The sequence below is a fragment of the Drosophila serrata genome, unplaced genomic scaffold (assembly GCF_035046125.1).
Source record: "Drosophila serrata isolate PLE 108 unplaced genomic scaffold, ASM3504612v1 contig_382, whole genome shotgun sequence".
Classification (NCBI taxonomy): Eukaryota; Metazoa; Arthropoda; class Insecta; order Diptera; family Drosophilidae; genus Drosophila; species Drosophila serrata.
In genome coordinates, this window is record NW_028257280.1 from 7,043,998 (window position 1) to 7,065,852 (window position 21,855).

Genomic DNA, 21,855 nt, shown 5'->3' on the forward strand with positions numbered 1-21,855 from the left:
TTTAAAATAATAATATTTTCAGCACATTAGCTATTCGAAATTCAAATTCGATAGATGTTCGATAACATTTCTATCGCTACTTTGCATGTCTTCACAGTTTTTGGCTGGATGGTTGGTCACACTGTAGGTCAACGCAAAAATATTTTTATGCTCTTTTTTGTTTAAAACAATTGGGCAGTAAACCGTAAAAAGTACACCAGCGCCTAAAACGGACGACGGCCGACAGCCTGCCTGGATGGCAGAGAAACCAGTCGTCATGGAGGCCACCGTGCCGGAGGTCAAGTATCAGAAGCTGGCCACAGAATACTCAAAGGTATGAAGTTCCCTCGAAGCAGCAACAGTTAACGCCCATTAATCTAATTAATCTCCTTTTGAACCGCTTTGATTAGCTGCGTGCCAAGGCGACGGTGCTGAAGAGGGCGGTGGAGGAGCACGCCAAGGAGCAGGCGAAGGAGGGCGGCCTCCGGGAGCAGGTGCAGCAGTATGCCACATCACTGCGCCGCATGGAGCAGGAAGTGGACTCCCTGGGCTTCCGTAACAAGCAGCTAGAGTCGCGCGTGTCGCAGCTGCAACAAGAAATCTCAATCAACGAGCAGCGCCAGAAAAAGGATGCGGGCGGTAGGCGGGGATTGCTGGGTAGCGGCTCCCGGCACCCCGAAGCTCTCGGCGATGCCCACGCAGATGCAGCTAGCGAGGCAAATGCCGCACAAGAGGCGCTCATCTTCGAAGAGCTGCAGAAGAAAATCATGGAGAATGCCCAACTGACGTCATTGGTAAGCCACAGAGTTGAACAGCATAATTAAGAAAGATGAGCTAAATCTTCACCGCTCACAGATTGACGACAAGCAGCGAGACCTTGTGCTGCACACGGAACGAATTGCGGCACTCGAACAGAAGCTAGAAAAGCGGATAAGCGACCAGAACGAACTCGAGAAGCGGCTGCGAAAGGAGGTTGAAACGCTGCAGCACCGGAATAGCGAGCTTGTTAGCAAGCTGGTGGATGCAACCAGCATGGTAAGGCTCAAATGATAGGATTTATAATTTACATTATATTTAACTAGCGGTGTTTTCTTCCAGCTTGGCAGCGAAGACGCCCTTAGCGCCACAGGAAGCGATAATACTCCACTCCATAATCTCCAGCAGCAGCCGAACAGTGCACAACTTACCTCGGATGATCGGATTGCTATACTCGAAAAGGAGGCAGCTCACTGGCGGGCCCAGTTCGAGGTGGCCAAGCTGCATCAGGCATTTGTCTCGAACCCTAGCCAGGATCTCAGCGTGTGCAGCTGCAGCACGGCGGCGGCGGGCGTAACTGTGCGGCCGGTGGAGCTCGAAACCAAGGGCAGCCACCGTGCGCGTGACTCCCTGCAGGAGCCCCCCGAGCCGCCCTCCAAGGAACAGCTCATCTATAGTGTGTTCAGCAAGAAGTTTGAGGATCTGCTGCGGCTCAAGGTGCAGGCGGAGTCGAAACTGCGCTCCTATGAGTTGGAGGGACAGCACTTGCAGAACTGCCTGGAGAATGCCACGCACGAACTGAAGGCCAAGGACGAACAGCTGGCCAGCCTGGGCGGAGCCCTGCAAATGCTCGAAGAGGAGTTGGTGGGTTTGCGAAATATCTATCTTGTATACTTGGATAGTAATACCTTATTTTCTCCCAGACCACGACCCGTATTAACTACGAGGAGCAGATCAGCGTGCTAACGGAGCAGGTTATCAGCCTGAGCGACCAACTGGCAGCCTGCAAATGAGCGCGGAGTGGGGAGCGAGTCCCGCCCTGCTGCTTTACTGTATATTATTGTAAAATAACTAACCGGGAACGCCCGCCCCCGCCTGTTTTCTTGTTGTCCGCCCTCGACGTGTATATAACTGAACATTATATGTGTATTAAATAATTCTCTAAAGTTTAAACATTGAGTAACAGGAGCTTATCTTTACAACTTGATCGAGAAAGAGGAGCCGCAGGAGCAGCCCTGCTCCGCCAGCGGATTGGCTACCATGCGGAATCCGGCACGGATTAGTTCAGTGTGGTAGTCGACGGTGGCTCCGCTGCAATACTCCAGCGATACGGTGTCTATCACTACCTTGGCCTTATCCTCGCCGAACTCCCGATCATCATCGTTGAGTTTTGAGTCCAAATCGAATTTGTACTGGAACCCAGAGCAGCCTCCGCCTTCGACGGTCACCCGCAGAAAAGATCCATCTACGCAGATCTCACGAAGACGCTTCAGGCAGCTCTCGCTCACCTGAACACTGAGCTCGGGATTTGCGGACGCAGAAGCGGAGACATACCGCATCGCCAGAAGATTTCTTGGAAAATCAAAGATATTATGGGTTGATGCATAGCTTTCTCAGGATCTACTACCTCTGCAGGCCCGTCCTGGCCACTTGTCTCAGTAGGAAAGCCATTAACAAACGATTTCACAGCCAATAAATATAATTTCAAAATTTCTATTTACAATCTCGTAATCCAAACAACGAACATCAGCTGTTCTCGATAATCATTAATATTGATCGATAAAGTTGGTATTTAAAATGGTATATTTTGAAAAAGGTATATTTTTCTGATTGTAGCTCTGGTCACACTAAACACGCTTTGTTTTTGGAGGAATTTTTGAAGTTGCTTGATTTTCCAGTCAAAAGTTGTTTTTGTTTCGTGTATGCCCATGCTGCCGTAATAATTGTTAGTAAATTAAGAGCAAATGGCTCTGCAGTTCCAGGTGAACGGAAAGTTCGGCCGGAAGCCCATCAGCAGGCTGGACGACCCGGAACGGGTGCGCAAAGATCTGGAGCGTCAGCGTCGCATAACCCGTTTGCAGCAGGTAAGACAGAGTTCGGAATTAATTACGCAGCAGCCCTGTGACCCATTTTCCGACTAGGTGCGTGTGGCCTCCAACAATATGACCAAGACAATACGCGAGAAAGTCTCCGCCGAGAAGAAGCGACAGCTTGAAATCCTGGAACGAACGAAACAGAAGGAGGTTGACGCCTGGCGTGAGCATGTTTTGGCCAAAAAGCACCAGGACTACCGCTCGGCCATTTTCCAAGTGGGCGGCGCCCACCGCGCAGCGAGGGAAGAGAATGAGCGTATCGAACAGCAGCGCCTGGAGAAAAAAGAAAAAATGAATAAGTGCCGCAAGCAGGCGGCGAGGTCGTTAAAGCTCAAAGCCAACAATGTTAAGCTGCTGCCAACGACCGAAATGAACCTTAATCCGGAGGGACGAGCCACGGCGGGCACACAAACCCCGACTATACCGGTCGAGAACAACGAGAATCGTCTTCGCGGTGGTTCCGAAAAACCCGGTTGGAACAATGAGAGCAAGCGCAATAGGTGTTGCGATGCCTTCACCGATGAGGATGAATCAACCGAGGACGACTCTATATTGACAAGCACAAGTCCCACAAGCAATAGTCGGCTACAGAAAACTCCGCCGGTAATACTTGATGTGGACATGGATGATTCGCTTTCCGAAACCGTGAACGATGATCAGGGCTTGGAGATCAACGATCGGTTCATGCAAACCAACCGCAAATTCAGCCATGTGGTGAGACCCAACAAGGAAGTCAGTCCAGAGAGGACAGAGAGCCAGCGCCGGCCGAGGTTCACCCAGATCACCGATTTGGTCAGACGCACTGAGACCATGACAAGTATTAGATCCGAACCAATTCGTCCGACGGAACCTGAGGTGGCTGAAACTGTGCCACCGAGTCCCACCAAATCACTGCCACGGTCGCCTACTAAAACCATAATTCAAGTGGAGGCAGTATCTACTAAGACCACCAAATCGGCAGGATCTCCCAAGAAATCTAGCTTAGTAACACGCCAAGCACAACAACAACCAGTCAAGCGAGGTGGCTTAAAAACGAATCCACCTCCCGCCAAGGTTATTGATCCGGGCATCTTGAGGAATCAAAAAGGAAAGACACAGGCCACACTTTTAAAAGTGGCTACCGCCATAAAGGATCCAGCGCCTCCGACCAGGCCGGTTCCAGCGCAGCAACCAATTGGAAACCTGCGACCTATTCCCCAACAAGCAAATTTACCACAACAAATGCCTGTCATGCCGAACCCCCCGATGCCACAGGCATATCCTCTGCCACAAGCTCAGCCATATATTCATATTTATCCGCAAGCAATGCAACCTTACGCGGTGCCATACTCGATGCCCTTTCCCATGCCACCTCATCCAATGTACGGCCAGCAGCCAGTGCATGTGCCCGCTACGACAGCACCCCCGAGCATCACCACCCAGTCCACGGTTTCTACAAGCACTACAACAGTGCAGCAAGGAACAAAGACTGTACAGTCGGGAGGACGGGTTCAGTTCTATGATCACAGCAACAAATACCATCGAACCTACGAGGCGCCAACGCAGTCTGTGCAATGCAATGAGAAAGATCCCACTCAGCTGAACGCAATGGATCATGCCCGCATCGAGGACCAACTAAGAGAACTACGAGAGCAGGAGCTGGATAAACTCAGGTAAGTTGTTCGATTCGAAGAGTATATATACCCTAGAAAACAGCGATGGTATTGCCATATCATATTGCTCTTATCCCATCGATTTTATTTCTCTAATTTTCTCTTGTTTTTCGCATCAATATAGAAAAATTACCCACGATCGTGGTCAGAAGGCCTTGGAGCGCGAGCAAATTCGTCGAGACTGCGCAGAGCTCACGGAAAAACTGGATGCCATGACCCAGCAAGATCCGAACCTCTTGCCGAGCGATGTAAGTGAACTATGAAGGGGACTTGAAGACATTCAACTAATATTAACAAATACTTATTAGGCCAACTTTACGGCTAGTCATCGATATGTGGATGTGGCAGCCAGGCGAGAGCAGAAAATGAACGAGGCCATGGAACAAATGCTGCTGCGTCCGTCCATTATTACCTGTCCCGAAGTCAGCACCAAATCAGGCCCAACTACATCGGCGCGAAAAAAGGTTAGTGTTTCGGAAGCGGTTAACTTAGGCGAATATCCAGTTAGAGGTAATCGAAACTACGTGGACAGCACCGAGAGCTGCTGCTCCATCCTTCTCGATTATGCCGACGATCAGAGCAAGCAGCTGAGGTCCGACATTAAGGCCCAAAAGAGCAACTCCGTAAAGTCGATGAGACTGCGGGGTCTGCTGGATCGAATTGAAACTATACGCGAACACCTGCTGGATGAGCTGAAGGCGGGCGAGGACGCCGAATCGAAGGGTGACAATGCCCAGAAGTTGATTGACAACATACGTCAAGAGCGAGCGGATATTCTGGCGGAAAGAACGAGGTCGCTTAACGAACGGGAATCGGATCTGCAGCAAAAGGAAGCCATTCTTGATCAGCGCTTAAAAGATTTCTACAAAGATGTTCAGAACAAGAAATCCAGTGATGATGGTAATGGTAAAGCAGCCTCCAAGTCGGAAAAGCCACTGGAGATAATCATCAAAGTGCAAAGTGACGGCACCGTGAAGCAATATGTGCCGCGCGGTAAATCAAAACCTAAAGCCAAAGTGGAAACTATGGTAAACGGCAAGGTAGTTCCAACGGGCACCTCAGACAACACACCCAGAGAGCAACCTGAGAGAACAACACAGGTCGCGACCGGAAGGCAGATTGCGCCACAGGATCAGCGTCAGAACTCGTTTGATTCGAACTCCACCGCCTATCGCAGTCTGCCGCCTGTGAGCTACAAAAGCTTCAATCCCAACAGGGGCTCCGAAGGGGAACGTTCTGCAGTGGCGCCTTTACATCCCTTGATTGCTCACTACATCGATCGTCTGCTAACGATGACAACCGAGAACATGGCCGAAGTAGCTGTGAGCAGCTCTGATCTAACCACACCATCTCCATCGATCATCAACACATCAAGTAATGTATGCCCGGATCCGGACAAGGAATATGCGGATATCGTAAATGCTGAGCGCATGGAGCGGGTCGAGAACTTCATTGCCGAGAATCGTAGCTTTGTCAACGACCTTGAGGATTCCATACGATGCCAGCAGCAATTACAAAGGGAGCAGCAGGCCCACGACATAGAGAAAAGCATACAGAACTTTGATAAGATCTGGAAGAAGCGTTTAGCGACCAACCAGGATGAAGCTAACAGAAAACTCAAGGAAAGAGAAAGGCCAGATGCAAGTAAAAGGCTTCAAGAAGTTAATAAAAGAGTGATACCCCAGGATAATCGTAAAGCCCAGCCTCCCCAGGTGGACAAAGACAGAAGGCAAAGAACTGAGACCCGAGTCCAGCAAGAAATGGTGACCAGAGTAGGGCAACAGACCTCTGACGGCAAAACATTCACTGTGACGCAAAAATCGAAAACAAAGTCGACCAGTGCATCCTCATCGACCCGTCAAATGGACCGTTTCGAAGAGTTAACAGAGAATTGCACCGCGCGTATTGCCGAGCTGACAGACCTGATCACTAAGGTGCGCGAGGAGAAGCAGCGTCTGGTGGAAGTCACACTCACATCGAACAGTGATGGCGAGCGCCAGTCTACGGAGTACTTTGAGCTACCAACTGGCCAGAAGCAGCACGAGCAGCCCAGAAGCAGAACCCAATCTGAACGCAGCGATTCCCAGACGGCTTCCCTCTCGGAGGGTCTGCCTCTCCAGAAGAACAAGCCCACGGCTGCCAGCAGGGATAGTGGCATTGCGGACTCGCGCCCCCTTACGGCTCAAGGGCATGTAAACGTGGAGACAGAGCCCGTTTTGCTAGGCTCCTCCAACAATACATTGCGGAATCGGACTAAAGCACCTCCAGCTACCATCCGGCGTTATAGTCCCCAGTTGGACGAGGATGACTTGGGCCACGAACTATCCACTATTACGGAAGTGGAGACTCCGGGCCAATCACACATTGTGGCCGCTACACCGGTGCCCAGGCCATTTCCTAACTTCGAGCAGTATGCCAAGGAATTGCATCTGGACTTGTCCACGGTGGGAGCTAATGAGAGCCAGCAGCTGCAGCGCGATTTCAACGATCTTGTAGAAGTGGTTCATCAGCGTGTCGGCGCTGATTACCGTGAGTTTCCCACCATTAATGCCTACCTGCATAACATTACCACCACCAACCATCACATGGAGGTGGGTGAGGACCAGGAACAGGAGACCATGGAAACGGCAGAACTGATCCGTCAGTTACGGGTGGTTAATTATAAAATTCGTGAGTTTCCCAAACGTAGAGAATACTTACAGAAGCTAGTTGAGCAGCAGCCGGCCGATGAAAGGGCGCTAATAGACAGTGCTAGCCTCGACTCATCCGATTCCCTGGATGTGGAGCAAGAACTGCGCCAGCGAAGGATTCTACGGAGCTCCTTTCGTCGCGGCATTATGTCTGAGGTCACACTGACGGCCCAAGAGGTGGCCAGTAGCACGCGGCGCGAAAGCGTGGCTCCCACCGTCAACGAGCCTCCCAATGAGAGCGGCATTGATTACCTAACCGGAAGCAATTACTCTTCCGATTTGGACCAGAGGGATCCGCACTGGCATGCCCCAGTCCAAAATAGAAGGAATCGGTTGGGTGGTATGCAGACCAGCACTGCCAGCACATCGCCAGAACGGATGCCTCGTCGCTCCAGGGCCGGTGAGGGTAACCATCACCGGTCCCACGATGAGTCCGGCATGCAAGATGCCAGTCAACTGGGGAAATCTCTGAATTTACGGCAATTTCTGGCCCGGGAACTGATCAGGCATAGTGGGCAGACCAGTGAAGGAGAGAGTTCAGACGAATCTCTTAGACGACACTTCCTGAAGTCTGTCCTCCACTCTTTCTCGCCAAACACCACGAATCTAAACCCAGCCGTGGCCGTGAGCAATGCCACTGGAGCCACCAACGACAGACAAAAGACTTCCACTCCCGTTGGCTCCTTCATTTCATTGCCAAATAAATCCGGTTCCATTCAGAGCACGGGCACGGCACTTTTTTCCGGGGAGAGCCGCCTCTCCCTGGTCAATTATCCGGATGGCACTCCACCCATTCCCTACGAGCAACAAAGTAAGCAAAGTACAAAACACAACCCATCCCCAAATCAAATGATGTCTGGCGGTAAAGAAGCTCATCGAAAGTCACCACGTAAATGATCAGGAAAAATTATGTTTGGATTTTAAATTGTATTATTGAATTGTATAAACAATTATTTCTATTTTAATAAACTTTGCAATTATGTACCCAAAACAAGTAATAATACTATGTACTTTGTTTAAGTTTTATATTTATCATTCCTTTTGTATGACAATTATTTATATTTTAATAAACTCGGCAATTATCAATTCAAATTTCTAACTAGAGTTTCAAGTACAATTTTCACAGTTTGTGGTTTATTATACAGATTATATATACAAAATATATAGTATGTTGTGAGAAACTAGCTAGTGAGTAAGATAGAAAATATAAATATCCTTGAAGGATCGGGTCTTGTTCTTTAAGTATCTCCGTTTTGTCATGTTCTCAGTTGGCGAACTTTTCACTGGGGATCTACAAGAGGTTTTTGTATGCAAAAGCTCACTGCAGTTCCTGTTGTAGAGATTATATCTATACATAAGTACAATACGTATAAGGCAGCACATTAAGACTTTTCGTTTACAAACTTAACTAAGCTAAGTACATTAAACAGCTATAACATAATCTGTGTGTGTTGTGTGAGTAGAGGAAATTCATTTTGGTACGGCATTTGTTTGGACAAATGGTCTTTGCTCTTGGGAGCTACCACCTTGAGCCATATAAAGCACCAGCTTTGGGTAAATGCAAATCCCGGTAAGACGCCCCCACTGCCTACTCCTCATTCTCCGCGGCACGATCGCGTTCATCTCTCAGTCTCTGCATGCGCTTGTGACTGTCACTTGCAACCTTTTTCAGGGCATCCGCCTCTGCACCGGTGGCCTCCACCATTTGCCGGAGGTATCCACGCGATTTCTTCAGCAGCAAATGCGGCACATCAAACTCAACAGCCACGCCAGCATCCATCACAATTATCCTATCCGAGTCCATGACTGTATGCAGTCTGTGTGCCACCGTGAGGACCGTGCATTGCTGGAACTTGATGCGAATGGTGCGCTGGATCAGTGCATCGGTTCTAAAAAATAAGAAAGGTTATTCTAATACCTCTCTGAATCTCTGAAGCTACCATCTTATACACTCACTGTGGATCCACATTGGCCGTGGCTTCGTCCAGCACAAGGACCTTGTTGTTCCGCAGGATTGCCCTCGCCAAGCACAGCAATTGCCGCTGGCCCACACTAAAGTTGCTGCCCCGCTCCGTGACCATAAAATCCAGTCCGGGAATGGCGCCCCGCAGCTCCACATCCTCCAGTGCGCTCCAAAGTTCGGCATCAGTATACCGCTCGAAGGGATCCAGATTGTAACGAATGGTGGCCGAGAAGAGCACCGGATCTTGAGGTATAATGGAGATGCGAGTACGCAGTACCTCCAATGCAATGGTTCCCGTCTCCACGCCATCGATAAGTATCTCACCCTCGATGTGAGCCAACCGGAACAAGGCTCCAATCAGGGATGACTTGCCGGCACCTGTGCGACCCACAATGCCCACCTTCCAGCCTGCCTCTATGGTGAGATTTAAGTTCTTCAGCACCGGCGAACCATTCGGATCGTAGCGACAGCTCATGTTCCGGAATTCCACCTGACCATGGGTGGGCCACTGCTGCGATGGTATCTTTTCACTTAGAGCCTGCTCCTGCTCCAGTTCGGTGTACTGGAGCACACGTTCCACGCTGGTCATCTGCTGCAAGGACTCGGCTACCTGGCGTACACCATATTGCACCATGCCGGTCAGGATCATGGCCTGGGAGATAGCCAGACCCACGTTTCCGCTGTAGGTAGCTAAAAGGGTATCAAGGAAACGGGTTAGGAGATTACCTTAGACACAAGATCAGACTTACATTCGTTGCCCACGATAAAGCTGAATGTGACCGAGGTGAGGAAGACGCAACTGACGCAGTCCAGCCATAAGCCCAATGCCGTATTGGCCGCCATGGTTAGCTGCCAGACACTGCTGTGCACATCCTGCAGCAGGTCAAACTCCTTGGCCACTACCTCTTGCAGCTGCCGAGATCGGATAATGGCCAGACCAGAGAGCGAAGCACTCAGGTGGGAGAATACCGGACTCCGGCAGATGCCCTCCAGGCGTTTCAGATCCTGAGAGGGACGCAGGTACAGCAATAGGATGAGCACATCCACCAGTCCCACCACCAACATGGCCGCAATCAAAACCGGATTCACTATGCTAATCACAATCAGAATACCGAACATCACCAGAGCGATCTGTATAAAGTCCATCATGGCTCTGGGTAGAAGCTCATCGATGGCACCCATGTCCTTGGAGAAACGATTCAGAATCCGTCCCGAGGGAGTGGTGTCAAAGAATCTCATGGTGGCATGCAGGATGCAGGCAAACATTCGATCATGCAGCACCTTGGAGGCATGCATGCAGATCTTGAAAAACAGGAAGCCACGGAAGGTGGTCATGATGACCACGGCGATGATCAAGGCTCCGTAAATGTACAGGCACTCAAAGGTCGTAAAGCTGGTGGCCTTGCCCTGCGACCTTTGGTGCTCCTGCTGCGTCCAGATGTTGGCAAAGAAGTCCGAGCTGCTGCACACCACCTGTGACATGATCATCACGAATACCATAAAGCTGAAGCTGATCAGGGTGCTGCCCGCATGGAAGTACTCGTACCACACACGTGGTTGTATTCCACCCGAGGCTTGGGCCTCGGCCAGAGCCTCCTCATCCACTTCCTCATCCAGGTGCGAACTGTCCAACTAAAGAGAATGTTTATTAAATGTTTACAAATGAAGGATTTAACTACCAACTCACCGACTTGCTGCCATGAACCGAGCTGCTTCGTTTCCTCAACTGCTGATACCCATCCTTTTCCCCATCAATAAAAGGTATATCCTCGTCATCGCTCTCCACTGAAATGCCGCTGAACGATGTCTTTTGGCGACTATTGTCCGCTTCTTCCTCCTCCTTGGGCCGCTCCAGCAATTTGGCAAAATCCAGATCACTGTTGAGCAGTTCCTGGTAAGTGCCCTGCCGTAAAATCCTTCCCTGATCTACAATCACAATCAAGTCGGCCTCGGACAGGAAGTGTATCTGATGGGTCACCAGGATCCGGGTGGCCTTCTGTTGAGCTAGTCGTCCACGGGGTCCGATTACCTCATCAAACAGATGCCTTCCCACGTGGGCATCCACGGCACTTAGCGGATCATCGAGTAGATAAATCGACGCAGGTTTATAAACAGCTCGAGCCAAGCTGATCCGGGCTCGTTGACCTCCAGATAAGGAGGCTCCACGCTCACCGACAATGGTTTTATCGCCACTAGGCAACTGCTGGAAGTCTGTGGTCAGGGCGCAGCACCGAGTCACCTCCTGGTAGCGTTTCTTCTCATACTCCTCACCAAACAGGATATTATTCCGCACCGATCCAGTGAAAAGCCAAGGTTCCTGGGCTGCATAGGAGAGATCGCCTTGGATCACAACCCCACCATCGATGACAGGCAGCTCGCCGAGGATCAACTGGAGTATGGAACTCTTGCCAGCACCGACGGGTCCAATCACCGCGCACAGTTGACCCTTTTCGATTTGCAGATTAATGCTCTGCAGTGTCCTCTGTGGCTTCTCATTATCCCAGCTTGCATTGATATCCTTGATGGTTACAGCTCTACTATCGCCAGCCTCCTGCTCTCGCTTGTGTGTCAGTCCATGTGTCCGCTCCTCACGACTATCCAGCAAAAGGAAAACCTGAACACGACGCAAGGATACCAAGGCTTCTGCTCCAAAGCTCACAGCCAGAGGATACCAGATAGCCGCCACCAATTGCAGGATGTTATAGTAACTGGCTGCGGAGAAGACAAAGTCGGCCGTGATTTTCTGACCCAACAAAGCAGCTGCCGCCAGGGTGATGTAGAGGGTGGAACGCTCTGTGAACACCATGGTGCTGAGGTAGAAGCCTCGCAGGTAGGATGCATAGCGGATCTGCTTGATTTCACGGCGACGAGCCTCAGCTACCACCGCCTGGAAGGGTCGCTCCCAGGCGTACATCTTTATCACCTGGATGCCCTGCACCAGCTCATTCATGATGCCCACCCTGGCGTCCGTTCGCTCTGCAATCCGCATTCGCAGCACTGAGGTGACCTTGCTCAAGGCCGTCTGTACGGGCACAGTTTTCAGCAGCAATCCAATTACTCCCACCAGCGCTGGGATCCCGATCTTCAACCAAATCAGGTAGCATGTGAGCACCGCCTGCAGTGGCATAATCCAAATCCAATGCATGAATATGAAACCATAGTCCAGACGATTAACGTCATTGGAGAGAAGGTTGATAAGGTAACCAGCTGGCGTCTGTCCAGCTGTTTTCATCGACAGACGAAGGGTTTTCCGATAGATCAACGAACAGCAAGCAATACGCATACGGGCGCCCATCAATCGCTGACGGAGATCAACGTGATGCAGCAGGAAGCAGCAGAACAGGGTGGAGGTAACCAGGATAGTACCCAGAGCATAGGTATCATTCCATACATAATTAACCATCTGATCTAGGATATTGGGCTTTGATGCCATCCCATCAGATACCGGCTGTAAAGGCTCCTTTAAGGGACCTCCCTTCTCCAGCGAATTGGGGGAGTAGGCTGTAAAATAATAATTAAAAATAAAATAATATAAATAATTTAAATATTCTATATAGACTTACTATCATTTAGTGAGCCACTGGCATCGGCCACAGCCCGGGCTATCACATAGTTTCCTATAGAGCGAGCAGTCCGGTTAAGCGACCAATCACTATTATCCATTTCGCTAGCCCCTTTCATTAAAGGATTCTTTTGAAATTGGATCAACAACTGGGCCAGAACAGCTGGTATCAGCGTTCTAAAGAACAGAATTGAAATTTAGTTAGGTAAGACAGATATAATTACAAATCATACTCACTTGATTACTATGTAGATCAGGCAAATGAGACCATTTACTATGGTTGGTCCTAGAAAGCAACGGAATAGTGCATTCCTAAGATGAGGATTCTTTTTCTTCCGATGCGAACGTTCCAGCTCCTTAAACCATTGTCTAAAAAATAATCAATTGATTAGATTTATCAGTCAAATAAACATGTATTTCAAAAATACTTACTCCTCTAAACAATCGCCCAGTTGTTCGGACTGATCTTCCTTGAGGCACTCCGTCAGATCATCCGTATTCAAGCCCCTTCGAGATCCACGGTAGAGCAAAGGTATGGCCCAGGCAAATATCAATTGCGAGATAATATTTGCATTCTGGCGCGGATTCTTGCGCGTTGGCTTAGTGCTACTATCCATGCTGACATGCGGAGGAGATCACTTCTCGATTGGAGCCTTCCACAACCTGTGATCGCCGGCGAAGTAAACTCATGTTAAAAAATACCTCCGTATTCGTAGACTTATAGATAAGATTATTTGTTTTGTCTGGGTAATATGTACAGTGGACATTGTTTTGTAAGAGAATATTGTGTATTTTATTGTATTTTGACAGATTAAAAATGGAGAAAGATTCATTTGATCTTCTATTGTGGTAACCATTGTGTTCCATTTGGTTTTCAATTCATTTATGTGTATCTATAATATTCGATTTTTATTTAATAATACATACTGTACTGGAATGATAGGAAGGAATGATTGTGCCTCATCGTGACTAGCCTAGTAGTAGCTACTACTTCCTTATCAGTAAAAACCTTGACCAATAATGCAACTGGACCAATGGTAGCCAAGCGTTATATTTTTATAAATTACAATGGAGTACAAAATTTATAAAATAGAAACAACTATAAATAAAAGTTTGTCAAATTCTTAGGCAACCCCCATAATTAAGAGTCTTTTTTTAAATGATAAGAGAGACGTGCGGCTGGTAACGAGAGTTTAAGGAAATAAAAACTAATCGCAGGCAGTTAAAAGTGAAAGCCAAAGCCATATAAACCTGTTTTAGGTAGATATGTTAGCTCAAAAATAAAAAGAAACTTCTATTAGGAACCCCATAAAAGTCTAGCTTGAACTTTGCCCAGCATAACCCACGGTCAATCACACGATATCGGTCATTAGCTTAACGCCTTGCTATTTACTTGTCTGTAACTGATAGCATACGCCACAATGAACGTAAATCAAAAAGCATTTGGAGTCGCACACGACACTGGCACCGGCACATCCTCTCAGATGACAATAATCATAATGTTTATTAATTGGTAAGCAAAAGTCCAGAGACCTTCTCAGATAAGTCAAACGAACGTGTGTCTGGACACGTATTTCTCTAGCCCTACAGGGTATTATCATTTTGATTAGAAGCTTGAAACACAGTAAAGAAGTCATTTCCGATCCTATAAATCATATATATTATTGATCAGAATCAACAGCCAAATCGATCTAGACATGTCCGGTGAAAAAATAAATTGTTTTCAATTATTTCAAAATTTCACATTTTTATAAGGGGTTACATCATAAAAATTAACAAAAATAGTTAAAAAATTTTAAATTTTTAAAATCTTAAATTTGGTATGCAGATTTATTTGTCCAATAGGGAAGCTTTCCGAATCAAAATTAATGCATTTTTGGCTTAGTTATGAGTATATTTAAACTGTGATATGTTAATAAAATTGTCATATAAAAACAACTATTTAAAGAAAATGGATATATTAAGCAAAGTTTAATTTCAGATACAATCTTAGATACCCTTCATCAATTTTATTCTTTTAAACATCTACACTGTATTTGAGGGTCATCAAGCAGGGTAAAATATGATGACCCACTTTACCCCTAAACGGAAATTGCACTTTTCACATTAAAACTTTCCCGTGAGAAGTTTCAAACTTCAGAGACTGAACTTTTATGTGAAGTAAAGCGTTCCACAGTTGCTCAATGTGAAGTAATATCGTTAAACGTTTACAGAGCACATTTACAACGCCTCGCCCCTTCCTCGAATTAATGGATCTTAATTGCCTGGGCGCAGGCAATGGAATTGAATAATTGTGACGTTGCCAATGAATTTACGTAAAAAGATACATAATGGTAGAGTTCTCGAAGCTTATAGATCTCCGCTTTCCGATTAAGGCAATTGATAATACTCAACATATACAATTTCAGCTATTATTAAAGTTTTTATCAGCTGAAAATGGCCTACATTTTTTATCTAAGTTTGTTATCTGCGGTTAAAGCTTAAAAAGCAGGCACATCAAATGTTATTACACTTGGTTAGGGAATGTTCCGATTAGTGGAAATTATACGTTTTGCATTTCAAGCATTTTTTAAACAAAATCAAATGTTATAAACACACAAAATAAACACAGACGGGCGCACACCGGCATAAAGATAACTTTTGTTTTTACAATTGCGGCAACAGATTGTACAAAAAAATGTATTAATACACTTTTCTTTACCGGCATCGCAGCAGCAGGTACAGTGAAACCTATAGAATTTTAAGTTCCCAAATAATATTTTTGGTTACTGAACAATACATTAAACAATAAAAAAATAATAACAAAAGAACCGGAAATAGAATGCAAACTAACTTTGGAAATCCAGTGCAGTGAAAATAGGTCATAACTCAGTTAAAAATGCATTAATTTCAATTCGGAAAACGTTTCTATGTTAGTTTTTATTAGATTAACAAATCTGCACAATTATTTTGGAAATTAAAAAAATTAACATTTTTGTTGCCAATTTTTGACAATTTTAACGATGTAACCCCTTATAAAAATTTGAAAATTTCAAAATAATGTTTTTTAACCTAAGATAGCTAAATCAATTCAGCTGTTCATGCTGATCAATAATATATATGATTTATAGGGTCGGAAATGACTCCTTCACTGCATCTGACTAAAATTATCTATTAAAAGAGTATCGAATTAATCAGTACATTTTTGTAATTTACATTTTTCTCCTCTCGTTAATCGATTCACTAATGTTCCACTGTATGAACACACACATACACACACAAAGCCAAGCACTGGGGCATTCGGTAAAACGGTATTGGCGACCCCACGGACTAACAAGTGGTTGTTGTTGGCCGCCGGTCGTCGCTAAGGTGCTTAAAATGTTGCTGCTGTTTTTGGTGGAAAAACCGGCATTCCACATGCTTCCCATGCAGATTTTCTTGAAAAAAATATACATATATATTCCACACATCTGCATACAATGGCAGAAACTAAATTTAATAACGGTTAATGACGTAAAGACGAAGGGAGAATTGCAGCAGCACCAGCAGCGACATAACAGCACCGAGCCCAACCAAAAACAAAGAGCGCCGAGGCTTCAGGCACAAACACATAGCAACTGTACGTATAGATAATTTTACGCCACATATTACGCGAATGTTTTCAGCTCCCAATATTCTTATTCACAACAAGAACTAATCATTTGATTGGGACCTACTGGCCCTACCTGAGCATTAATTAATTCCGCTACCACTGTCAATTCCAGTGCCACTCGACTATGTCGCGGCGGTCAGCACGTGCAGAATGAATACGAAAACTATGGAGCACAAATACACACACTCACACAGAGGCGGACCAACGACCCGACGATAGCGGCAAAAATCGGAAGCGGATGCGACGCACGTCTGCCTGCTTCAAAAGTTGGAGCGCGAATGAGCACCGGTTGGGGAATGAGCGACCAAGTAATGCGTGAAATCTCAGGGGTACAGTGGAATCATGAGCTCAAACTGGAATAAATATTGTTTTTGGGTTTAAAAATAATATTTATTGACTTTAATTGGGTATTAAGCTCTTAAAATCCAACGGATAAAAAATAATCAACACTGCGTATGAGTAATATTTTTTCTCAGTACATTTTGTCATCAAATTTTCAACTGAATATGAACTTGGTAATTTAAGTTAAAATTATTCCCATATATTAACTGATATACCCAAATCTTTAGAACTAGTTTTTGTAGGTTCACCGTGGCTAATACTGCTGTTAACAGTAAATGTAAGTAGTAACTAAGTAGTAGATAAGTGCAAGTGTAAGTATATAATTTATAGAATAGGACAAGCCTCTTTTAAATTTACCAAAAAATAATAAATTATTGACCACTGTTACTTGCTCCCAAAAACAAGAGTGAGAGGAACAGTGGGGCTGCCTGGCATAAGCACAAATGAGAGACTACTTCTGGGGAGACCGGGCGGGCTTCTGCTGCGAGAGTTTAAGGGAGAGCAGTGCTTTTTATTTACAGGCTCTCTTTGACACTAAACAACAAAAAAATATTTTTAGAAATAACTTAATGTACAGTATTTTATTTTAAATCTGGAAACTTCAAATCTGAATCTGGATATAGATTATAACTAAGTTTAATATATATGCTCATATTTTTCGATATTTTTATATGAAATTTTTTTCGACAAATCAAAGTTTAATAATCTCCTTACTAAGTCAAAAATGCATTAATTTCAATTCGGAAAGCGTCACTATGCTAGTTTTCATTAGGTTAATAAATCTGCTTACTCACTTTAAAATTAAAAATTGTATTAATTCTCGACAATTTTAACACTTTCACTTTTTAGAAAAATGGAAAATTTTGAAAAATTTTGATTTTCTGCCGAAATAAGCTAGAAAGATTCCCCTGTTGATGCTGACCAAGAATATATACTATTTATAGGGTCGGAAATGACTCCTTCACAGCATTACAAGCTTGTGACTAAAATTATAATAACCTTCAGAGGTATAATGAGAGTTCTTATTTATTATCGTTTAAGACTTTTGAAATTAAATATTTAAGTCCCATAATTAACTCTGAGCTTTATTGAATAGCCTAATTTTATTCATTAATTGTGACTTTCGTTTTAAATAGCAAATTATTATCCATATTTACATTAAATATGTTTTTAAATGTATTTTAAATCCTGACAGTCTTTTTGTAAACTGATAAAATCCAGCTAAGCCAAGTGCTTCCACTTTATTATTTTGTAAATATCCTAAATGTGTTTGTTTAAGTTCATATCGCTGTTCAAGCATCAGCAAAACTCAATTTAAACACAAGCTGGGATTGAGTAGGGTAAGTCGCCAAAAACTGGGAGAGAGTGAGTCAGAAGGTGAGAGAGCCAAAGCACATAAGATGTAGAATAAGAAAGCTTTCATGTCAAGTAAACAAACTCAGTAAAATATAGTCTACCTTAAAATTAAACAAAATCTTGAATTATGAATTAATTTAATTATTTTTTAATAAATAAACATAAATATACCAAAATAACCCAAGCATTTGAATACTCATAAAACTCTTTATTTTCTCAGCTGAAAAAATCATACACTAACACACACCCACACATCTATGTATTCACGCACTAAGGACACCCTCGTCCCCCTGTTTCAGCTGTGTAAACACGCACTGCAACAGTTGTTCTATTTTGGCGCCAAAAATAGCTGAGAACGTAAACAAAGGTCTAGCCGATGTGCTCCAACCGAAAGCTCTCTCTTGCACTCACTTCCTCTCTATCTCTCTCCGCTCTCTGCCAGGATGTAGGTCAAACACTGCGTATGAGTGATATTGCGGAGGCAATAGAATTTCGCCTTCAGTTACCGCATTTTCAGTTGTGCGACTCGCGTACAACGGTAAGCATTACACGGAAAATGTGAAAACTCGGTCGGCAGTGTTTTTCTTAGTCCTGCGAAAGGAAATTCGCGCGCGACTTATACGAATCAATATTGCGACTTGAGAGCCGGGCCAAAAAACAAAACTAAAACGAAATAAAAGAAAGCAAACGGAACTACAAAGAGGCCGTACAATTGAATTTTATTTTTGGCAACCCATTGACATTGTTTAACGCAAGGCAAGTGGCTCCCAAACTGGGCAAAAGTTCAGGTTGCACAGAGAAAAAGGGCCAAAAGAAGGCTTCTTTCTGACTTACAGCGAAACACTTTAAACCACAGTAAAGTCCTTATTGCAAAGTTTATTAAAAGTAATAAAATCAAGACAATAAAATGCGAAATCTTTGATTTCCTGTGCCAGTTTTAGTTCAGATTTCAGATTAAGTCGTAAATCAAGAGTGTGTAAATTTCATTTGTTTTTAAAGAAAAAAAAGTAAAGTGTATACATTAAATAAACAAAACAAATAACTAAAACAAACATTCAAAAATCCTTAAATTAAAATATTACTTTGTTTCTTTGTTCCAAAATGCTTAAAACCTTTTAAGGCTTAAATTTAGAGTACTCAAACCAATTTGTCCTTAATACATCTATATATTAACATTATTGTATATTTTTTTCCTGTGTGCGGCATTAAAAATGCAAAAGTCCTAATGGCGACTTCCCCAATGTCCACCTGCGAAAAGGTTTGGCTCTTATCGCAACTCTAGAGGCACTCCCATCGGTTCATTCATGCACCTTCAACTTGACGCATGTAAATTACACATACGCAGCGTTGTCCCAGGCCCAAAAGAAGCAAAAAAAAAATATGTACAAAAAACGCAGTGTCAAGTGACAGAAAGAGCTGTCAGATGAAATGGGGGACAGAGGGACTGAGAGAGGGACGGTCTAGGGGGCCTCGGCAGGCATTTGAAATATTTATGAAAGCCAGCGAGCGCTTCCATGAAGCCTTCAACATTTTTGTTCCTCCCTTGTTATTGTTGGTATTGTGGCTGCTCTTTATCCTTTATTTTTCGGTGGCAGCCTTTCGCACTCGACATCAAGGGTAATTAAAATGTGGACACATTAAGGCGGCTCGGGGTTTAGTGGTTGTGGTTAGCCGCACGCACAGAGATCCTTGCAGCTGGTGACAACCAGTCAGGCGCGTCATGAAAAAGTTGAGGATTTTCGTTTAAGTTAAGTTGTTTCCTCCTGCCAAGTGGAACCTCTGGGGAGAATGGTTATGCATGTGTAAACTACAATTATATTCCAACATCCGTGGAAAGAGGAAATATTTTAATTAGAGAGATAGGAAAACATGTTGAAACTTAAATTGGTTAAAGTGTTAGTTAGTATAGGTACTTGGATTATAAGCTAAAATCACTATATTAATTATTTAAATCACTTCTTTTTAGAAGCCTTGGGTCCTTCAAGAATACTCCTGTCCCAAGTCCGATGTAATCATGAATACGAAATTTTCAAAAGGAAATAGTATTTTACCCTACCATAGCTGAGTTTTTCCTTAAAGAATCCTTCACATTGTATCCTTTGGCCCCAAACTAAACCTCATTAATAATCGGCTCCCTTTTTTTTGGGAGGCTTCCTTTCTTTGTTTTCTTTTTATTGCCGCAATCAACGGCTTCCGTGCGTGTTTCTTCATTTTGGTATTAGGTCCGAGGACCCTCGGCATTTGGTAGCAATAACTACAGAAAAAAAATAGTGGCAAACTGGTGTATAATTCATAAGGCAAAACCGCATTCCCATTGTACTTACTGTAGATACTCAGTTGTGGGGGTCAGTTGCCCGATGTCACCGATAATGCTTACATTAAAGCCCCAATAATGGAACGATAGAGAGAGAAGGACATGTGCCAGGACATGCCCTGAATGTGCGAAGGATAATTTAATGGGCGGCGAAACTTTCATTTGCAGCCTTCTCCCGACTTTGCTCCCTATTGCCAGTTATTTTCTATGTATCCCTGAGGCCGCTTTACGTTAACATCATCTGCATATAACAACCTGGCTAAGGATATTTTTTGGCTAACCAAACATAGTCAAAGGAAAAGTTTGACATGCCAGGCCAAGGCACGCTTAAAGGCCTCTGGGAAGTGTCCCAAACATTTGGCTTTTGTAAAGAAATTTACCTTAAAATAAGTAAAAATGGCTGAAACGTGTTTGGTTGGGTTCTGCACGAGTGATTAGAATTTTATCTGGAAATCTCTTGAATGCAAAGCAAGAGAAAATCAGCAATGTGCCATTAAAGTTGAGTATTCCTGATTGAATTACTTGGCTGCGAAGCCTTGAAACACCCCTTGACTCTAATTCAATTCTGACCTCATTTAGCATTTGCTTCAATATATCTAACACATTTTCCTGCAATCAATGTTGCTTACTATGCACAGAGGAAAATGTATATAAATTATATTTTCAAATTCCTAAGACAATTATTTATTTATTATCTGTAATGTATAGAGAATCAATGTGATTTATTTTAAGTTTGCATTTAGTTTCTTTAATGTCTTGCGGTGTATATCTACTGCTTGACCTGCTGGCATACATCAAAGGTGCCATCTTTGGGTCAGGTCTACTTTGGCCTTCCTTTCCTGCCTCAATTTTCCCCGCTTCGCTTGACTGAAGCCACTCCATAAATCAAAGGCTATGTGACGCAATTTTCTTGCAATAGTCGAGGCGATGCTACACGGAAAAGCCAAACAGAGAGAGAGAGAAGAATATTCCCAATTTGTTTACATTGTTCGTTCAATAAAGTCAAGGCGCCGTCATCGGCATTGTGTGACCTCGATTACGAACCCGGGAATTGTCACAGTTTAGTTTTGAATTAAGTTTTATGACACGTTTTTGGGTAGGGGAAAGTTTTACTACCACCGGACTCGCCCCAAGGCACTGCAGTGTGGTGGGGTTCAAAGTTGAAAAACCTCAACACATACACACACACAAGAATTTTGAGGGAAATCAAAGCCGGTTGAATCAAATATTTATGTGGCAATTAAATGAAAGCACATGGTGAACACGTGTTTCTACATTCAAAACGATGAAGGATATGGCCTGGGAAAATGCTCGAAATTTCCCAGAGGTTTCATTGTCTCATTAATTGAGACTGTGTATGCATCACCGGAAGGGAGAGTAACTTCCGCTGATCCGTACTTGATTACAATCATATGTACACAAGGAGAAAATAGAGAAGAGAATTTAAATAAAGTTAAATTTATTACTTATAGATATAGGACTTTGATACGCTAAATGAGAAATGGATGAACTGTCAT

At 44.3% G+C, this 21,855-nt stretch overlaps 4 protein-coding genes across 5 annotated transcripts; 2 read left to right on the forward strand and 2 right to left on the reverse strand.

Moving 5' to 3' along the window:
• The first annotated feature begins 85 nt into the window (after positions 1-85).
• Positions 86-1,908, forward strand: LOC110184480 (uncharacterized). The gene is made up of 5 exons (XM_020953031.2): positions 86-313; positions 390-773; positions 835-1,014; positions 1,078-1,599; positions 1,659-1,908. Exons 1-5 carry the CDS (start codon positions 236-238, stop codon positions 1,746-1,748), a joined length of 1,254 nt encoding a protein of 417 aa, XP_020808690.2. The 5' UTR covers positions 86-235; the 3' UTR covers positions 1,749-1,908.
• Positions 1,864-2,569, reverse strand: LOC110184486 (iron-sulfur cluster assembly 2 homolog, mitochondrial). The gene is made up of 2 exons (XM_020953043.2): positions 2,363-2,569; positions 1,864-2,307 (listed from the first exon to the last, which is right to left on the reverse strand). The coding sequence occupies exons 1-2, from the start codon at positions 2,404-2,406 to the stop codon at positions 1,932-1,934; spliced, it is 420 nt and encodes a 139-aa protein (XP_020808702.1). The 5' UTR covers positions 2,407-2,569; the 3' UTR covers positions 1,864-1,931.
• On the forward strand, positions 2,553-8,262 carry ana1 (anastral spindle 1). The gene is made up of 4 exons (XM_020955296.2): positions 2,553-2,819; positions 2,877-4,480; positions 4,605-4,728; positions 4,789-8,262. Exons 1-4 carry the CDS (start codon positions 2,700-2,702, stop codon positions 8,065-8,067), a joined length of 5,127 nt encoding a protein of 1,708 aa, XP_020810955.2. The 5' UTR covers positions 2,553-2,699; the 3' UTR covers positions 8,068-8,262.
• Positions 8,182-16,608, reverse strand: Cftr (CF transmembrane conductance regulator). Of its 2 annotated transcripts, none has more exons than XM_020955308.2 (8): positions 16,400-16,608; positions 13,128-13,358; positions 12,933-13,064; positions 12,697-12,872; positions 10,821-12,634; positions 9,883-10,765; positions 9,127-9,823; positions 8,182-9,059 (listed from the first exon to the last, which is right to left on the reverse strand). In XM_020955308.2, the coding sequence occupies exons 2-8, from the start codon at positions 13,310-13,312 to the stop codon at positions 8,759-8,761; spliced, it is 4,188 nt and encodes a 1,395-aa protein (XP_020810967.2). In that variant the 5' UTR covers positions 13,313-13,358; positions 16,400-16,608; the 3' UTR covers positions 8,182-8,758. The 2 variants fall into 2 exon arrangements, with proteins under 2 accessions (XP_020810967.2, XP_020810976.2); XM_020955317.2 differs by having other exon boundaries at positions 16,517-16,606.
• Between the last annotated feature and the right edge of the window lie 5,247 nt (positions 16,609-21,855).